The sequence below is a fragment of the Zootoca vivipara genome, chromosome 4 (assembly GCF_965207765.1).
Source record: "Zootoca vivipara chromosome 4, rZooViv2.hap1.1, whole genome shotgun sequence".
Taxonomy (NCBI): Eukaryota; Metazoa; Chordata; class Lepidosauria; order Squamata; family Lacertidae; genus Zootoca; species Zootoca vivipara.
Window position 1 is genome coordinate 52,986,928 of NC_142587.1, and position 20,642 is coordinate 53,007,569.

At 40.7% G+C, this 20,642-nt stretch overlaps 1 protein-coding gene across 4 annotated transcripts in view; it reads left to right on the top strand.

The window, feature by feature from the left end:
- The first annotated feature begins 895 nt into the window (after positions 1-895).
- The window catches only part of SCAF4 (SR-related CTD associated factor 4), a 56,672-nt gene continuing 36,925 nt past the window's right edge, over positions 896-20,642 (top strand). For 2 of the 4 annotated variants that reach the window (XM_035114327.3, XM_035114328.3), the window contains exons 1-2: positions 896-1,069; positions 5,379-5,541. In XM_035114327.3, the coding sequence (XP_034970218.3) occupies positions 5,485-5,541 (57 nt within the window). In that variant the 5' untranslated portion in view covers positions 896-1,069; positions 5,379-5,484. The remainder of the gene's footprint in view (positions 1,070-5,378; positions 5,542-20,642) is intronic. The other 2 variants (XM_035114329.3, XM_088667957.1) reach the window with 1 other exon arrangement.

Here is a 20,642-nt window from a genome sequence, read left to right on the forward strand (position 1 = left end):
TCAAATGACAATAGTGCCCTTCAGCTCTCTATATCGGACAAACAGGCCAAACCCTACGCCAAAGGATTAATGGACATAAATCTGACATCAGGAATCACAAGACAGAGAAACCAGTAGGCGAACACTTCAATCTCCCAGGACATTCTATACAAGATCTCCAAGTAGCTGTCTTATTACAAAAGAATTTCAGAAATAGACTGGAAGAAGTTGCTGAACTGCAATTTATCACCAAAATTAAAACGATGGAGAAACCAGGTCTAAATAAAGACATTGGATTCTTATCTCATTATACATGATAAAGGTATCTTTAACCATCTCACCCCTTGCTTTTCCTGTGGGACCAATCGTAAACAGTTGTAAATTCTTCCTGTAAGACCAAATGCAGCCATAAACAGTCCCGGCCCTCCCCACCCTCTCACTATATGCGCTTATGTGGGGATCTGGTGACTTCTGTTTTAGTGTATCTGAAGAAGTGTGCATGCACACGAAAGCTCATACCAATGACAAACTTAGTTGGTCTCTAAGATGCTACTGGAAGGAATTTTTTTATTTTGTTCAGACCCTTTTCAGTAGGATTAAAGTGCGTAGGATTCACTCGCTGCCTTTCCCAAGACTTATAGCGAGGTCGACGTCTTGGGGGGGGGGGTGTCTGTAAACAGGCGACGAAAGCGTTGGGCGCGAGGCAATAGGGGGAGCTGTCACGTGATCATGCTGAAGCGCACGCGCTTGTTCGTTGATATGCCCGTCTCTGGGGGCGGGGCTGGGGTTTGGTCCGCTGCTCTCCTTTCTTCCGATGGGTGGCGCGCAGCCCGGAGGCCTGCGCTATCCCAGGGTGCTATTCGCGGCGTGGGCGCCGCCGTCCCGCTGAGGGGGAGACAGTCTGCGCGGCTACTTCGCCAACGAGACGCGCTGCGGGCTGCCGCCAAACGGACATGTTAGCGCCGAGGCCCTGAAGGCGGGAGGCCGACGAGAACGACGTCCCGCCGCTTCCTTCGGGGCTCCTCCGCGCGCGGTAGCAAGAGGCCGCCGAGCTACAGCCATGGAGGCTGTGAACGCTTTCAACCAAGAGGTGGGGACGGGGCCCGGCAAGGGAGCGCGGGACGGGTAGGCCCCGGCTGTTGGTGGTGGGGGGTTGGGAGCGGCTGGCGACCGCTGATACCGCTCTGGAGCCTGGGACTGTGGAGGCCGGAGTTCGTAGGCCTGGTCTGAGGCGGAGCAGCCGACGGGAAAGAGTTGCCAGCGCCCTTCGGTGTGCAGCGGCCTCTCCTGGGCCCGGCGTGTGGGCGGCGGCGCTGCGTCGGGTGACGCGGGGCTTCAGGGGCCGCTTTTCCCTCAGGCCCTTTGCCCTCCGTGGCACACGCGACTTCCCTCAAGCTCGAAGGGGGCCTAAGAACTTTCGCCACACTTCCGAGGTCCTCTATCCCGGGCCCGGCTGCTGGGGAGACCCGGCCGGGCTGCTTAAGGTCAGCCCTGTAGGCCAAGGGAGAGGCCGGGAATGGAAGTAATGCGCGCGTGCCGGGTCGTGGAGGAGGGCCTGTGTATATAGTGTGTGTGTGTCTGTGGGCGAGTGAGCACTTCGAGGAGATCGCGGTGCGGGGTGGCGGCGGAGTGAAGAGGAAGTTTCTGGCCTTTTTTTTTTTTGCAACCATTTGATGATGAATATCCAGGACGTGCGAAGAGATTAGGCGTCTCGAGGGCATGTTATTTCCAGCCCTATTGCGCGACCCATTAAAAAGTTTTGTATTTAAAGTTACCATCCCAACTGTTTCTGTGATACTGTGCGAACCCCTTGCGTTGCAGAATCTAACGATGAATAAAAGCTATCCCACTGATTATATTTTAGATAATGTACGCAGTTTTCAAATTTCACAAGCGAGTGTGAATAGAAAATCCGGAAGATTTCCCCTTCTTTTCAGGACTGGTTGTGGTGGGCAGGAAAAGTAATGGGAATTGATCTCAAGGAGCAGAGACTTCCTAACCAACATCAGAAACTTGCTTTTTAAAGTTAACATTGGGCATATTCTCACAACAGAATGCCAGAAGAATTCCAAGCTGAAGTGTCTGGTGAATCACATTGAAACTGAATGGCTGCTGCTAGTGTTTCAGTGTATTAACAGTTGACATTCATAAAAGTCTGTTTCAATGGACTAACATTGCTACCTCTCTAAAAGGTTTCTGTGTACTACGGTATTGTGGAAAATGGATGCAAGTGTTATTAAACTACATAAAGATTGCAGCAGATTTACAACTTAATATGATTTCTGCTGCAGATAACCAGATAAATCAGAGTGTGCATAAATGTAGGTTTACATGGACATAAAGTAGACTTTGATGTTTAAATCACTATATGCTTTTTGAACAGAAAACTCTGTAAAGTTTGCTCACTGTAAATGATTTTATATTTAGGGATATCAATGGCCTACCAGTTAAACATCCAGTTATGAAACTTGATGTTCAGAACTGAAAGAGTACATTAAGCTTCAGAATATTGCCCTTCATTTAAGCACAGCATTATGACAGCCACACACACCTCTGGTTGTCTTTCTTTGGGTCCTACACAACCCTGTATGAAATATGAAAACAGCTATGCATAAGTGGCAGTTTCAGTTTGCCACTTGGGGCTTGTCCAGTACTACTAATTTGTCTTAACACGGATCTATAAATGGTCAGTTGCATGAAAAGTATTTTGGGTTGGGTGTGTATGGGATGTGTTCATTTATCAAATGGGTTCTTTTCAGTATTTGTATGTAAAACTTCATACAGTAAAGTTAAAAAGTTATATCATCAACTTTAGAAAAAGCATCATAGTTTGTGTAAGATTTCCATAAAGAGAATGACCAGTTGCCTAATTGCTTGGGGTTAGTAAATATTATTTCAGAGTGTTTTCTAAGATTACTGTGTGTGAACTTCTGAGATGAAGTACTCAAAATGTTCAGCTAAGTGTTAGAATGGCTACTGCATCTTCATGCATTGTGTTATGGCAGAAAGCCAGGAAGTGGCTATGCTGACCTCTTTGCTCCACCTTGGTAGAGATCATAGTACATGTGTGTGACTGCTATCTTCAGAGTTCTCTTTACTGCTCTGATAATTCTGTGTTTAGATATAAATGGAAGAATGAGACCTGTGCAGCATCATTGTAGTACAAATGCACTGAAGAAAAGTTTCTTAAGTCCAGAATAAATAGTGATGCTTGGTAACTTATTTTTTAGACCTAAATCCTACTGGTTTGAGTAGAGTGTAATTCTAATTGTGCCTTGGATTACAACCGTAGAAACTTTATGGAAAACTCCTATCTGTCAAGGGTTGCCATATCCAGAATATTGGAGCTGTAAGCAATGTCTGGGTGGAAATTGGCTAAATGTCCAGGAAAATCTGGACGTATGGCAGCCGATGTTGGCAGTGTCGTTTTTGCCGAGTTTCCTCAGGAAAGCTCAAAAATGTCTAATTTTGGGGGGCAAAACTAGAAAAAGGAAAAGCTCAACTTTACTGTGCAGATTTTCACTTTTTGAATATTTTTATAGATTGTTTACATTTTAGGTCTGACTGTGGGCCAGATGCCTTAATCACATATTTTGTCGAAACAAACAAACAAAAATCCTTCCAGTAGCACCTAGAAGTGTGCATGCACACGAAAGCTCATACTTATGACAAACTTAGTTGGTCTCTAAGGTGCTACTGGAAGGATTTTTTTTTTGTTTCGACTACGTCAGACCAACATGGCTACCTACCTGTAACACATATTTTGTGTTGTGCTCATAAAGGGCTCTACCCTGAGAAATAAGATATAAATTGAAAATAAAATGGAGCAGTAATGGGCTTAACATTTCAAATAATTCAGAGTACATACATGTTCTAGCATCTGTTGTGGATTTGTGTTCTTTTCCATAAAGTGAAATTTATTTACATATTGTAGGATTCTAAAGTTGGAGGACACCCAGTGATTCAAGTGCTTGAACTCCTATCCTTTTCTAGATGTTGCTGTCCTACAAGTCCCATCATTCCTGAACATAGTTGGGGGACTGATGGCTGGGCTTGATTAGAGCTGTAGTCTAAAACATTTGGAGGACACCAGAAATCTTCATTGATAGTATCCCCTCCAATACAGTGTATTCAGCTTTTGACATCTAGACCCTATATTCAACAGAAATAGAATCAGGTGATAGTTTACTTGAAATCTGGATGCTTCTGGGGATGCTTGTATCTAACACACAATAGTAACAGAACAGTGGGTATTCCAATGGTGGTTTTGGATACTTCCTGTTGACAGCAGTCAATATAAGGTGCTTGTAATATCTGTAGTACCGGTGTTATATATAGTGCTTTTCGTTAATACCATAGTAACATTTTTGTGCTGGGGATAAATATAGTTAGGATATGGTTGGCAATTAGTTGTTAGATAAATTAACACAAATGGTTTAGCACTTGTGGTATTGCAAGGTGGGGAAGGCAAAACCTATTTCCTAATTGCAACCTCTTCCTATATTTGCTATATTGTGTTTGTGGGGGTACTAGTTTGCTTTGTTCTTGTTTTCATTATATACTTTGTGGCTTTATTCTGTGAACTGTCCTGAGATCTTCAGATGAAGGGTGGTATACACATTTAACAAATAAAATACAAATAAATATTTAAAACATTTTCTGTTTCTTTCCTTGTGCAATTAAAAAACAACAGTTTTATAATTTTTAATATTTGGAAGCTGATAGTAGCCTATTTACACTTGCCTTCCATCTTCTTTTCCCTAGAATGAAGATCCATCATTCTGTTGGGATTTGTTCTTTTAGCTCTATCTAATGCTAGCTCTCTGTTCCATCTGAATCAGGAGAGGTGGCTGAGGTGTTAGACCAGTGCTTGGAGGCAGTAATGGGTTGGACATGGGCTATTAAACTGAGACTGAATCCTGAAAACAGTAAGGTGTTATGTGCCCCAGGTTTTTTTGTCTAAGAGGTGGGGAAGTGGATTCCCTTGGAAGGAACAGATTAACAGTTCTGGAGTGCTCCTGGATTCAACATTGGAGACTCGGGGAACACTGGAGACTAGGAATGCCTGTTTTCAACTCCAGCTGGTTTGCCAGCTACAATCCTTTTTGGACAGAGATTGGCCACTGTACTTCATGCTCTCCTAACTTCCTGATTGGATTCTTGCAATGAGCTCTGCATGGGACTGCTCTTGAAGCTGACCACAAAGCTTCAGTTGGTCCAAAATGCAACAGCCAGATTACTGGTTGGGGTCCATTTAGATCTCATATAACCCCTGTTTTAAGCCAGCTGCTCTTGTTGCCAGTTCATTTCTGGGCCTAATTCAAGGCACTCACATTAGTGTTGAAAGCACTAAATGACTCAGGCCCCAAATACCTGAAAGATTTCCTCCTTCCTTACAGACCCTCTTAGGTGCTGAGATCAGCAGGGTGATGGTGGTGGCCTGGAAGCTGTGGAACTCTCCCCACAGAGGTGTGTCTGTCACCTTCATTATACAGCTTCTGGAGAATGCTAAAGAGCCACCTCTACCATGGCTATCTTAGGACACACTTTATCATTGTTATTGTAAGTTGTTTTAAGCTGTTTTTAATACTGTGTTTTAATGTGATCTGACCAGGGAACTTGTTATAATAAAAACTTCAACCATTTTCATACCTAAATGTCCTCCAGCTTGTCAACGTGTCACGTTTCTTCAACGGTCTTCTGTTTTCAGAACTGTACCCTGTGTTCTGTAGGAAGTGAAAACCTTTGTTGAATAGTAAGCTCTTAAAGGTAAAGGCGCCCCTGACCATTAGGTCCAGTCATGACCGACTCTGGGGTTGCGGCGCTCATCTTGCGTTATTGGCCGAGGGAGCCGGCGTACAGCTTCCAGGTCATGTGGCCAGCATGACAAAGCTGCTTTTGGCGAACCAGAGCAGCACACGGAAACACCGTTTACCTTCCTGCTGTAGCGGTACCTATTTATCTACTTGCACTTTGATGTGCTTTCGAACTGCTAGGTTGGCAGGAGCTGGGACCGAGTAACAGGAGCTCACCCCGTCGCGGGGATTCGAACCGCCGACCTTCTGATCGGCAAGCCCTCGGCTCTGTGGTTTAACTCACAGCGCCACCTATGTCAGGTGGTTTGTTTTCTGAAACATCAGTAATGCTTTGGTGAGAACAGATAGAAACTTTACCCCCTCATAATAATAGAACTAGAGTTTGAGCTGCAAAAGTGATTGACAGTAGATTTTGAACAGACAAAAGGAAGTGCATTTTCACACAACATTTTATTAATGTATTAAATTTGCTATCAAAAGTTGAAATGGCCAGCAACTTGGATGGTTTAAAAGGGCATTGGAGAAATTTATGGAGGACTGGTCTGTCAACAATATTGGATATAATAAATAAATTACATTTCCACATTTATGGGCAGTGTGGTTTTCAATACCAGTTTCTAGGGAGGTGAGCAGTGGGGTAAGGCTGTAGCTTTTAAGCCCTGCTGTATAGTTTAGAAGTATCTGGTTGTTTCTGCTTGAATACTTGCTGAACCAATATTAATACTTACGTGTTCGGACAGATCTGTACAATACATTTAAAGCACATCCAATGCACATTTAAAGCACATGACTCCCCGCGGGATGCTGGGAGCTGTAGCTTCTTAAGGGTGATAGAAATTCTAGCTAGTTTTGTAGGGCAAAACTACAATTCACAAAATTCTTTGGAGGAAGTCATGTGTGTCGCATGGACTTTAAAATATAGTGTGGGTCTTCTCTTAGTATACTAATTTTGACTGTTCAAAATACTACATATGTCTTACTTTATGTAATCCTTTAAATGAATGGGAATGGTGAATGGGAATATTATGGCACAGGGCGGGTGACATTTTAACAAAGGACTTCCGAACATAGCTTAGCTCTGATTATGCCAACAGTCCTAGATTGTTATTTTTATAGAAAGATAGATATAAAACCTATATCTAATCCCTTACCCTAATGTTACAGAATATGTACCCTGTGGGAAAAAATCAGTAGATAACCACAACAGTAAATGAATAAAAAAACCTTTAAGCATAAATAGTACAAAACAACAACAAAAACCACAGTATTTCTCTTATTTGAAAACAAAAACAAAAGCTCACTGCTGTTGTTGAAAGGTTTGGAAGAACAGAAATAGGTAGCCAGTGCAATTATTTCAAGAGAGGTGCTAAATGATCCAGGGACACTGTCATTGTCAGTACCCATGCACCAGTTGCAGTTTCCAAACTCTTAAAAGGTAGCTCCACATAGAGTGCATTATGGTATTTAAAGGTTCTGTAGGGTGTTTGGAGTCTTGCTTCCCTCATTAATATACTGAAGAGGAGGTCTGATTTTTTGAGTACAATTTTTGCAGTTTTAATTGAAATACTATAAATCAGGGATGTCCAACAGGTCGATCCCTGCAAGGTTTTGGCCCCCTTCCAGCCTCGCCCCGGCCCGCACTCCATTGTTGGAGAACGGAAGACGGAGTTTACAAACCGAGGCTGTTTTCCTCACAGCGATCCTTTGGTGAGTTGCTGTTTCTCTTTGACCCCAAAATAATGTAAAAATGTTGCACCCCCTCCGTCCCAGAGCTAAGCAACTTATGCATCCTGAACCCCCCAAAAAGCTCAACAATTTTGACCTGAACCCCAATAAAATGGGTAGATCACTGCCAGTTTTTAATTCTGTGAGTAGATCACAGTCTCTTGGAAGTTGTCCACCCCTGCTGTAAACTATCTTGTGTGTTTCTTACATGGAATGGAACAAATAAATGACTTGTAGTTCTGCTGTGTATGAGCACATCAAAAAGGTCCTAATGAAGTAAACATAAGTGTGCTAAAAGATACAAAACATGGATTAAGGCAGAAGGAGCTAGCAAAGACGGAAAATTGGTGCTAAAATGTGTGTTGTTTAATTGCCTTCACAGTCAACTTAACACACGTGTCTTCTTTGATGTCCATGATGCCAGTCTAATCTGGTTGTTGCTACACTGTAAAAAAAACACCACATACCTAAAAGTTCTAAAAATGAAAAGTTTTATTCTACTTTGGCTATGAAGCTGGAGTGGTGTGTACCAGTGGAATTTACTTGGCTGGATATAAACTTCCAAGTCTCTTCTTCAAAAAGAAAGTATTGCCACCAGAAGTGGGAATTATTTTTTCTGTAAATCCCTGTTGGACAGTGCAAGCCCTGCCAATACTACCAGTATGCTGTTCATGATCATATAGCTGAAAACTCAAGATTGCCAGATACTCCTTTACTAAATCTATTTCATGCATGCCCCAAACTGAACTACTGCAGCTGTCCTTTCATATTTAGTATTAAAAGAGCAGGGATTTCTTGCAAATCTATATTGCCTTAAAAATAATATCATTACCTTAGAAACATTACTCCGCCTTGTATCTCTTTGGATTTGTGAAGATAGGACACCCAGGGCTGAACCAGGAAGTGGAAGGAGCTTCAATCCTCACATCATATCCTTTTTCCTACAGTTGAGAGGCAAGCTTCCCGAGCTGTGATCACATTTCCTCAGCTCACAGACCCAGAGGGCTTCCTTCTACAACAAGGAAGTTTGAATAGATCCTAAATGTACTCTCCAGACAATTCTTTTTCTGCAGCTGCTTCTTCCACTCAGATCAAACAATCCCTGACTCAGATGCTTGCCCTTGAAAAAACGCAAGAGCTCTGTTGTATCAGTCTAAACCAGCATTCTACTTCTACAATGGACAATCAGAATCCTATGGAAAGCCAACAATTAGGGCATAATTCTTCCACTCGTGTTCCCCAGCAACTGATATTAATATAAATGCTACCTTCCAGACTGGAGGTAATAGTTATCGCTACAAGTAGCCATTCGTAGCCTTATCCTCCATGAATTTATCTAATTTCATTTTAAAGCTATCCAAGTTGGTGGCTATCACTACACCTTCTGGTAGTGAATTCCACAAATTATATATCCACCGTATAAAGAAATACTTCCTTTTGTCTGTTATGAATCTCTCAGCTTCATTGGATGACCCCATATTCTGCATCTCATACTTTGTTCCTCAGTGACTCATTCCTTCTTGTTCCTAGTGGTATAGGGAGGGAGGAGAAATAGATTTCCTTCATGCCCCCTTAGCATTGTGTAGGAGAGAGGAGACTTCTTCCATTTTGCTCATCTTCCATTCATCTGAATATAGCAATTTTCTACTCTTGAAAGCTTTCTATTACAATGCAAGACTTCACTGCCAGTAGAGCAACAGCAGGAGAAAATGGAAGTCTATCTTAAAAGTATTAGTCTCACTAGCAGTACCTGTAGGAACATATCTTTGATACCATAACAGACACTTGGGGAATGTTGTTACCGGTAGTCAGTTTAGCTTTGACTAAGAGTATTTTCTAAAAATGTGTGAAAGTCAGGGCAGTGAAAACTAACTCAGTATTGCTGTTGCATTTGAATATGTACTGGCAGTATGGTTTTTATCTTGATTAATTTTAGTGGGGAATGCAGAATATTAACCCTCAATTGATAGAAAGACTGACTTTCAATCTAGGTTTGGTATTAAATGTACATCTAGGAAGTGATGCAAATAAACCTGGCACCATTTTCAAGTAAAAAACTTTGCATATAAGTCATCAAGGTGAAGAATACCCTATAACTTAAGATACAAAACCTGACAGTTTGTTGGAACTAAGTAACCCCACAGTTTTAAGAACTTCAGTATTGTACCATTGTATGCATACATCCATCACTATAGTAGTGCAAAAAGTACAAAAAGTAATTACCAATTACATGTAATAACAAAAATATTTTATAGAACTGACATAGTACATACTACTTGAGCAATATACAGTGGTGCCTCGCTAGACGAATGCCCTGTAAGACGAATTTTCCGCTATACGAATAGGTTTTGCGATCGGAGGTTGCCTCGCAAGACAATGAGTTTTTTTATGGCCACCGCTTCGTCTTGCGAACTGTAGCCATAAAAACCTCCAATTGCAAAACCTAGTGAAAGGGGCATTCGTCTAGCAAAGGGGAAGGAGCTGCAGTACAGGAAGAAGGCAAAGGAAGATCAGCTGAGAAGGGCTGGCAGCTGTCACCGCCTATCAGCTGATCTTCCTTTGCCTTCTTCCAGCGCTGCAGTTCGTTCCCCTTTGTGTTCTGCTGGTCTCTGTCGTTTGCCTCCCCCTTGGGATTGGATTACAGATTGGATTGTAATCACTCTGAAGGAGTAGGTTCATAGTTTGAGGTACTCCTAGTTCCAGCATTGGCACTTGATGCATTGGCAGCACGTGGTGCCTTTTTCCAGCTGTAGCTGCTTTGTCAGGTCCTGCTGTTTATGGACTGAGCTAGCCTGGCCACAGTAATTTACATACACTGTTGAAGGCAGTATGACCTTGAATGCCAGTTGCTGGGAATCGCAAGTGAAGAGATCACTGCTGCATTCAGGTTCTGCTTTTTGGCTTCCCATAGGCATCTGGGTGGTCGCTGTGAGAACAGGATGCTGGACTACATGGGCATTGGCCTGATTCTGCAGGCTCTTGTGTTCTTATGTTAACCTATGCATTATTAATCTTTTGTTTGTATTATGGTCTGTATCTGCTGCTATTTTTGAAGAAGCTGCAACTTTGCAGAATTCAGTCTTCAGAGTGCTGAGCAGTATAACCATTGTAACTGTATAACACTGGTTTTACAGAATTGTACTGGTTGGCTGTATACTGCTGAAGATGTGTGACTTCTAGTGGAGTGGGGCAGGAAATGTGAGCATGATGATGCCATGCATCTTCATCTACAGGATGTTACTGGGGAGAAGTGGGGATTTAGCTCTCAACAAGCAGCCACGTGGCTCTTTTAATGTTTAATCTGATCCTAAAATGGTAAGGTTCTTAATTTTTATACAAGTATGTGATCTTATCCTGGCTTTATTCTTTCAGCAGTGGTTCGATAATCTAGAAAGCCAAGGATATACCCTTTCTTTTTGTTTGATTTTGCGCATAGCAAGTGAGACATACAAATGTTTTGTTTTGTCTTAAGCCCTTAGGAAAAGTGTCCCTGTTCAGGGGCTGGCCAACCATGTTCTCCGTCAGGATACCATAAATGTAGGCTAATTCACTCCTGCTGCCCAGTTCTCTGGTTCTCTCCCCCCCCCCCAATACGGCACACAATATGAGATTGCTGCTGGGCCCTTCCCCTGTTGCGCAAAATGTACAGTACTTCTGTGATCATTGGGTTTACCTCTGTTTGCTGATAATCTCCCTCTAGTTTCTCAGTGGTCCTGTTTTGGCCCCTGTTTTGTTGGTAATAATCAACCTGAGTTTGCTGTTAGGAATGTTGATTTTTAAACTTGGTTTAGGAGTGAAGTACTGACAGCTGTTATGTGATGGTGGACTGGTTTTGGACACAAACATAGGTAGCACAGGCAATACCTGTTTTGCACGGGAGTTCAGTTCCAAGTCATTATGCACGTTGGCGGAGTACACATAAACCTGCCCCATTCTGGTGACCCTGCCCCATTATGCCCCCCTTTTCTGCTACTTCTGGGTTTGCAGTGATGCACACAAAATGAGAGTTGCCTTTACTAATCGCTTACTTAGCTGAAGGTGGATGGTTTTTTTCCCCTTTGGCATTTGTATATTAATGTAAACCCATTGAATACTGTTCTAGCCCCTAAATACCAACAGGATATTACAGAAAGGGCGGCGGGGGGGGGGGAGAGCTGCAAACCTTAACAAGTAAATGTATTAATGAAAGCTTTGGTTGATTTAATCCTTAGGCAGTTTTATAGGATAAATTTAAGGATACAATTTATTGAGGCTATTTTGATTCTAAAAGCTATTAAAGTAAACTTTTGTCCAACAATGTGTGGTAGCTTTTTAATTATTTACAGTGTATGAGGATCTCGTATCAATATTTATTATGGATTTAGACTGGCAAGTTATAACAGGGGATTTGTCTAAATCCTAGTCCTGCTTCTAACTGTTCTGCTGAAATTTGGTGTCTCTCTTTCTGTTGAATCTCTTATTTGCTTTCTGAGATTGTTTTCTTGTTAGTTGGCCTCTTTTCCCCAAGAGGATATACAGCAGCATGTCTGGAAACTAGCATCATTACTGTCTTCATTTTTTTCTAAATGCCTGCTTCCATTATATAGTGCGGCATTATATATTACGAAAGTTACAAAAGATCCCTGGAGAGAAGGGAGTTTTTTTTAAAAAAACCTCATGGCACACAAGCTCTGCAACCCTAGTCTTCACCACTCCCAGAAGACAAAGCTCTTAGGAACTTGAGCTGGCCAATTGATGCTTCTTCTGATCTGTCACCCCTTTCCTTTCTCTCTTTCTCACCTGCCACCTTGGCATTCTGGACATCTTGGAAGCTCAGAAACCATTGGGAGCCTGTTTTGTGGGTTTTGAATTGTTTTTATTGTTATTTTAGTTTACAAACCTAAATACTTCTGTGTTCCTAGGGAGTCCCCAGAATATGTAGAAACCTCTACCTTGCTTTTGGTTGGTCCCATTTCACCTCCAAACTAATTACAGTATTGATTATTTGAGGGAACCTGTGGGACAAAACATTGCAGTGCTGAGTGTTTTTGTTCAGACTTCCAGCTACTCCCCTTCAGCATTCTGTGGCAACTGAGCATCTTCAGTCCTCATTGAGCTGTGTTTCCTTTTTTGGGTGGGGTGAGGGTGGAAATTGGCTCCTTAATTCCCCCCCAAATATATTTTGGGACTTGTGCACCCTCTGATGTGAGTTCCTGTTGTTTTATTAATTCATTATTTATAAGATTTCTATCCTGCCTTTTTTTTAAAATAAATTTTTATTCCATTTTCCAAATTTAACAAATTAAAATAAAAAAATCTTTTATACAAAACATCTTATATTTCCATCTTACATCTTGCTCTGCCGAGCTGTGACTTCCCCCCCTCCCTTCATGCGGGTTTCTTATTGACTCCATTTTTGCAGTTCCTTTTTAACTTTTTAGTCAATTCGTAGGATTTATTTCAATCCTGCAAGTGTTTTTAAAGATCTACAGTTTTTCTCCATATAGTCCACATATTTACTCCAATCCTTTTGAAACCTTGTCTCCCCTTGGTCACGGATCTTGCAAGTCAGTCTAGCAAGTTCAGCATAATCCATCATTTTTATCTGCCACTCCTCAATTGTTGGTAATTCCTGTAATTTCCATTTTTGGGCTAACAATGTCCTAGCCGCGGTTGTCGCATACATAAACAATACTTGATCTTCTTTTCTAATCTCTCCTCCTATTATTCCTAACAAAAATGCTTCTGGTTTTTTTGGAAAAGTATATTTAAACATCTTTTTCAATTCATTATAAAACATCTCCCAAAATCTTTTTACCTTATCGCATGTCCACCACATATGATAAAATTCACCATCACTCTCTTTACATTTCCAGCACGCTCTATCACTCATTCTATACATTTTGGCTAGTTTAACTGGTGTTAAATACCATCTATAAATCATCTTATATATATTTTCTTTCAAGGCAGTACATGCTGTAAATCTTAAAGTTTGATTCCATAATTTCAACCACACGTCGTATTCAATATTATGCCCAAAATCCTTTGCCCATTTAATCATCACCTCTTTTGTCAACTCATCTTTTGTATACCACTCTAACAACAAGTCATACATTTTTGATAGAAGCTTTGTTTTGCCTTCTAGCACTTCTATCTGAAATTTGGACCTTTTGTCCTCGAATCCTATTTTCCTGTCCTCTCTAAGAACATCGTTTATTTGATGATATTGTATCCATCCTGTTAACATTCCTTTAATTTCTTCATAGGGTTTCAGACTCCAGCCTTTTTCAGTTTTTGTCAAAATTTCCTCGTACGTGGCCCGCCTCCCCTCCATATTTACTTTCTTAACTGTTAATACCTCGACTGGTGAAACCCACCATGGTGTTTTGGTCTCTAACAGCATCTTGTTTCTTTCCCATACCTCGTACAGAGATCTTCTTATCACATGGTTTGTAAACCCTGTATGAGACTTTTTTTTATCATACCATAGATATGCATGCCATCCGAATCTATTATTAAACCCTTCCAGGTCTAGCAGATCCGTGTTCTTTAGAGTTATCCACTCTTTTATCCAACACATACAAGACGCTTCATAATAAAGTCTTAGGTCTGGTAGGGAGAATCCGCCTCTTTCTTTTCTATCTACCAAAATTTTATGTTTTATTCTGGGCTTTTTCCCCTGCCAGACAAATCTTGACAAAATCTTCTGCCAGTCTTGAAATTGTCTTGTACCTTTCACAACAGGTATAGTTTGAAATAGGAATAACATCTTAGGTAATATATTCATCTTTATTGCTGCTATTCTTCCCAGGAATGACATTTTCATATTAGTCCATCTTTCCAGGTCTTTCTTTATTTCTCTCCATACTGGTTCATAATTATCACTATACAAATTAATATTCTTTGCTGTCATCCATATTCCCAGGTATTTTACTTTTTTTGCCACGTCGAATCCATATTTTAGCTGTAGCTCCTGTTTTTCCTCTTTCGTCATATTCATTGCCATAACCTTTGTTTTTTGTCTATTTAATTTAAATCCTGCAAATTGGCCAAATTTCTCAATTTCTTCTATAGCTTCTGCAACACTTTCCTTAGGGTTTTCCAATGTTAAAACTAAATCATCTGCAAAGGCTTTCACTTTATATTGGTTTGCACCGACTTTAATTCCTCTAATTGAGGAAAGATCTCTTAATCTGTTCAGTAGTACTTCCAGGACCATGATGAATAGCAGAGGAGATAAAGGACATCCCTGTCTAGTTCCCTTTGTGATGTCAAAATATTCCGTTAATGTATTATTAATTATCAATCTTGCTTTTTGTTCTGAATATATCGCCTCGATCCCATTCAAAAATGAATCTTTCCCAACCATCGATTCCAAATTCCTCTTCATAAACTGCCAAGATATATTGTCAAATGCTTTCTCAGCATCTACAAACATTAAAACTGCTGGTTTATCTATCTTGGTTTCCAGATACTCTATTACATCTATTATATGTCTAACATTGTCCTTTAACTGTCTACCAGGAAGAAAACCAGCTTGGTCTTTATGTATCATCTGATTTAAAACTTCTTTCAACCTCTTAGACATTATATCTGCAAAAAGCTTGTAGTCATTATTCAATAATGAAATTGGTCTATAATTTCTGACTTCTAAGCCATCTGTGCCCAGCTTTGGAATCAATGTTATATACGCTTCCTTCCATGTGTTTGGAATCTTACCACCTGCAAGAACACCATTCATCACTTCTTCTAAAATTGGTACCAACTGTCCATTTAAAACCTTATAGTATTTCGCTGTAAGTCCATCTGGTCCTGGGGCTTTTCCTTGTTTCATTCTCTTTATTGCTTGTTGTACCTCTTGTGTTGTTATCCTGTTGTTGAGTTTCTTTCTTTCATCTTCAGGGATTTGTTTCCCGCCGTATTTTCCTAAATATTCACTGATCTGTATTTTTTGAGAATTTTAAGGAAAAACCATCTTCCACAAAAGCTGCTGCTTGCCTTCTATCACTGTGCCATACAGAGCGTGCTCACGTACGGTTTATGTGTGTGGTACGGAAGCTGTACTTCCCAGGACAGAGCAGGGCTGTGTAGAATTATTAAAACAGCAGAGAGCATTATTAGCTGCTCACTCACCACCTTAGAACAAATTTACACCACCAGGTGCCATAGAAAAGCACTAGATATATCAAGAGATCCAACGCACCCTGGTCACCATTTCTTTCAGCTCCTGCCATCGGGACGGAGATATAGAACTATGCAGGCAAGAACGAGCCGTCTCAGGAACAGTTTCTTCTCTAGAGCAATTTTGGCCTTAAATGGAAAGCCATCTTTGAAGTCATCTTATTTTACTTGTCATTTTGTAGTATGATTACTGTTTTTAATTAGCTTTTTGTAATTTTGGATTATGCGGAATGCTTTATCTGAGTGGATGTAGCAACCGAGTAATTTCGTTGTTCCCGCAAGGGGACAATGACAATAAAGATATCTTATCTTATCTTCTTTTCCTCTTCTTTCTTTTTGCAATACAAGTCTTTGTAAAATTTTTGAAAGGCTTTCTTAATTTCCTTTGGTTCTTCCTGTTGAATGATTGTGTAAAAGTGTCATTATTGTTTCACTGTACCTTTAAGAGTCAGGAAAGATTTAATGACTGGGGCTCTGCAGCTGTGGAGCAGCTCTACAGGTGTTGCTGTGAAGCTGATGATGCAGGGTATATCAGGGGTGTTGTGTGTTGCCTCTGTGCTGGGCGTTTTCCCAGTGTGCTCTTGGTGGGTGGTTTGGTTGTGTGGGTATTTTGTATAAGCCTGATTTAATTTTTGTTAAATTTACTTTCTCCATTAAACCAAGCATTTGTTTAAGTCTTGGTCTCTATGTGTAAGTTCCTCAACCAGTTTCTGCTGATTTTGCTTTTAACCCCAACATCTTGGTTATGGGCCCAGTGGTTGAGTGTGGAACTGCACATGTTAGTTTTTGGAGAAAGGTTTAGAAAGGTTTTTTCCTTCTTTTTGCTGCAACGGTTTTGTGGGCTGGTGGTTGAAAAGTTCCAGCATGGCAGACCGTGTTGCTGAGGCTGAGAAGGCTTTAACATTCCCGCAACTAACGGCCGAGAACTACAGTCTATGGTCCTTTCGCATGGAAGCACTTCTGACTTCCCGTGATGTGTGGAAGTACGTGACCGAGGACCCTCCTGCTCCTATGACCGATGCCTGGTCGAAAGGTGATGCTAAAGCAAGGGCATTAATTAACTTGTCTGTTAGTGATCAGCAAGTTGTGTATATAAGAAATAAGAAGACTGCCAAAGAAATGTGGGACAGTCTTGCGGCAGTGCACGTTAGAAAGGAGTCAGTGTCTGCCATAGCTAGCCAGATATCTGCTGTACCTCCAGCACAATTAACTGTGGAAGGGGTAACAGCAAGATTGATGGGCGAGCTGGACAGAAGGGAGGCTTGTGGGATTAGCACTCCTATTTCTAAAAATAATGAGGAACGCCGTATGCAAGTCTGTGGTGATTCATCTGCTTTCAAAACTTCCAAGCATTGCTGGTTTTGTAAAAAGCAGGGGCACCTTGTGAGGGACTGCAGATTTAAAAAGCAAAATGCTTCAGGGTCCGTTCCAGTCCGTAAATCACAGACAGCAACCCAGCAGTCGGCAGCACATCGTAAAGATGGACGTGAGCCGCGAGCGTTCCATGCTCGTGAATTAGGTCGTAAAGTAATTAAAGATGACACGTGGAAATCGTTTGTAGTAGATTCCGGGGCGTCAATTCATCTTTGTAACGACCGAAGTCTGTTTGTTTCTTTCGAAGAGGAAATTGGCACCATTCATCTGGCCAACTCCGACGTTCTACAGTCGCTTGGCAGAGGTACTGTGAAACTTGACTCCTTGAACATCACAATAGCAAATTGCACTTACTGCCCATCAGTGGACAATTTATTATCAGTAAGTTGCTTTGCACGCCAAGGAGTAACTGTGTGCTTCACAAAATCACTATGTGAGTTCTACAAAGGGGGAAAGCGTGTATTGTATGCCAGAGAGTCTGAAGGTTTATATAGACTATATTTTAAAAAGCATTCACAGCCACCTGTGAACTGTAGAGTAACCCAGCCAAGTCAGGGGCTGAGAAATGTAAAGCCTCACTCCGGATGTATTCATGAGGCGCATAGACTTTTGGGACATTTAAATTTCACAGATGTGATTAAGACAGAGAAGATTGTTGATGGACTAAACTTAAAGCCATGTAAATACTATATGCAATGTGTATCTTGTTGTAAGAATAAGATTAAGGTTGCAAGAAAGGGTAAATGCTCAGGCAGGAAAGTAACAGAGCCATTTGAACGTGTGCATTGTGATTTAGTAGGGCCACTCCCTCCTTCTTTAGGAAATTCAAAATATTGGCTTACTCTTATTGATCAGTACAGCAGATATTGTTTTGTTTACACCATTGCTGAAAAGTCACAAGCACTTGAGAAGTACAAGATTTTTTGCAACTGGGTAAAAACCCACTTTAACAAACCTATAAAGCATTTGTTTTCTGACAGGGGGGGAGAATTTGTTTCTGAGGAATTTTCACATTTCCTGGAAGCGCAGGGGACTGTTCACGAGTTGTCCTGCCCTAGAAGTCCTTGGCAGAATGAGATTGTAGAAGTAGTGCAACGTGATTTGCAGGCAGGTGTTAAAACTTACTTGCATGATGCTAATTTGGGGAAAGAATATTGGGCGGAATCTCTTCATGCCTATCTTTTTGTTAAAAACAGATCCTATCATTCTAGTTTAAATGTTACACCCTATGAAATGTTGTTTAAAAAACGCCCTAATTTAAAATACCTGCGAATTTGGGGTTCAGACGTTATTATTCACTACCCTGCTAGACACAAGTTGGATGAACGTAGTGTTCAAGGAAAGTTTATGGGCTACCAGCAGGGGGCGTACAGAGTTTATGTACCAGCAACTGGTAAATTTCATATTACCAGAAGCATGATTGAAACTGTAAATTGGAATAGAGTTGCTATTTTTCAAGATAGTGATGGTTTAGATAATGCTGATGAGGAGGAAGTAGAAGAGGGAGAAGCTGGAGCAGGGGATACTAGTGAATCTGAAGACGAAAAGCCTGTTGTGTCTGGTGATTTGTTTGAAAATTTAAAGACACAGACACCTAAAGAAAGGTTAAGTTCTTCTGAGTTTTCTGAGAGTAAGAAAAGCCCACAAGAGTCTCATCAGTCTGATGATAGCAATTTACAGTCTGAAGCTAGAAGTCCAAATAGTTCTACTGATTCTGAAGGGCCTAGCTCTTCAGGACTAAGACGTTCAGACAGAAAGAGACAGGAACCAAGACGGTTTTCAAAAGAGCAGTTATATACTGTGTATGCCAATAAAGCAGTTTTTGAGCCAAAATGCTACAACGATGTTCAAAAATTACCTTTGCATGAAGCTGCAAATTGGTACAAAGCTATGGATGATGAAATAGCTTCTTTAAAAGAGCATAACACTTGGTCTCTTGTACCACAAACCCCAGACATGAGAGTTATTGATTCAAAATGGGTTTATAAAGTGAAAATGAATGATAAAAACGAAGTTGTAAGGTACAAGGCTAGGTTAGTAGCCAGAGGTTTCCAGCAAATCCCAGGTGAAGACTATGATTTGTGTTACTCACCGAGCGTAAAGTATGAATCTGTTAAGCTTTTGTTAAAAGATGCATCCCAGCGTGGACATTCTGTCTATCATGTAGATATAAAAACTGCCTATTTGTTTGCAGATTTAGAAGAACAAATTTTTATGCGTGTCCCTGATGGCGTAATCGCCACTAAAGGAGTAGTGTGCAAACTAAATAAATCTCTTTATGGTTTGCATCAGAGTGGTAAAAACTGGCATCAGACTTTAGTGAAGGAATTGCTGAATTTTGGCTTTACACAAGGCAAGGCAGATAACTGTGTATTTACAAAAGAAAATGGAAATTCTGTGACCAAATTATGTGTGTTTGTAGATGATTTACTAATTTCTACAAGAACTAAACATGAATATACACAGATAGTGTCACTGTTACAAGAAAAATTTGATGTGGTAGAATTAGGCAAAGCTAAAAACTATATATCCATGCAAATTGAAGAAGGCAAAAATGGTTCTTATCTGATTCATCAAAATGCAAAAATAGATGATCTTGTTGAAATGTTATGTTTAAAGAATGCAAATGGGAAAGAAACGCCTATGGTATGTGGTTTTACTTTTACAGATGGCAATAACATGTTCTCTGACAAAACTTTGTATCGCTCTGCCATAGGCAAGCTCAATTTTATTCAAAGAGTTTCAAGGCCAGATGTGACTTATGCTTTTCATTTTCTGGCAAAATTTGTAGAAAAACCCACTACCCAATGCTTCAAAGCTCTTAAGAGAGTGGTGATGTACCTCAAACACACAAAACATTATAGGTTGGAATTTACACCATCTATTGACAAAGGTTTTGAAATATATTGTGATGCATCTCATGCTGTAGAGCAAAATAATTACAAAGGTACATCTGGTATGGTTTATTTTTATAATGGGTGTCCTTTTGAATGGAAAGCACAGAATCAAAGGATTAATTGTCTTTCTTCAACTGAAAGTGAGTTATATGCCTGTACTCAGGCCATTCGTGATATAGAGTGGTATTTACAAATATTTGAAGACTTAAAGATGCCAGTATCACTCCCAGTAAAAGTTTATCTCGATTCCCAGAGTGGACTTGCTATCCTGTGCTCAGAAACCAACACACAGCGCACTAGAGTGTTGAGATTACGTTTACAATTTGTAAAGAATTTGATTGCTGACAAAACAATTGTTTTTGAATATGTTCCAGGTGACAAACAAGTTGCAGACATCTTTACTAAAGCACTTCCAAAAGTTGCTCATGAAAGACATGTACAAAGTTTGTCTCTGTTTCACAATAATGAACTGCAGGGGATATGTTGAATGATTGTGTAAAAGTGTCATTATTGTTTCACTGTACCTTTAAGAGTCAGGAAAGATTTAATGACTGGGGCTCTGCAGCTGTGGAGCAGCTCTACAGGTGTTGCTGTGAAGCTGATGATGCAGGGTATATCAGGGGTGTTGTGTGTTGCCTCTGTGCTGGGCGTTTTCCCAGTGTGCTCTTGGTGGGTGGTTTGGTTGTGTGGG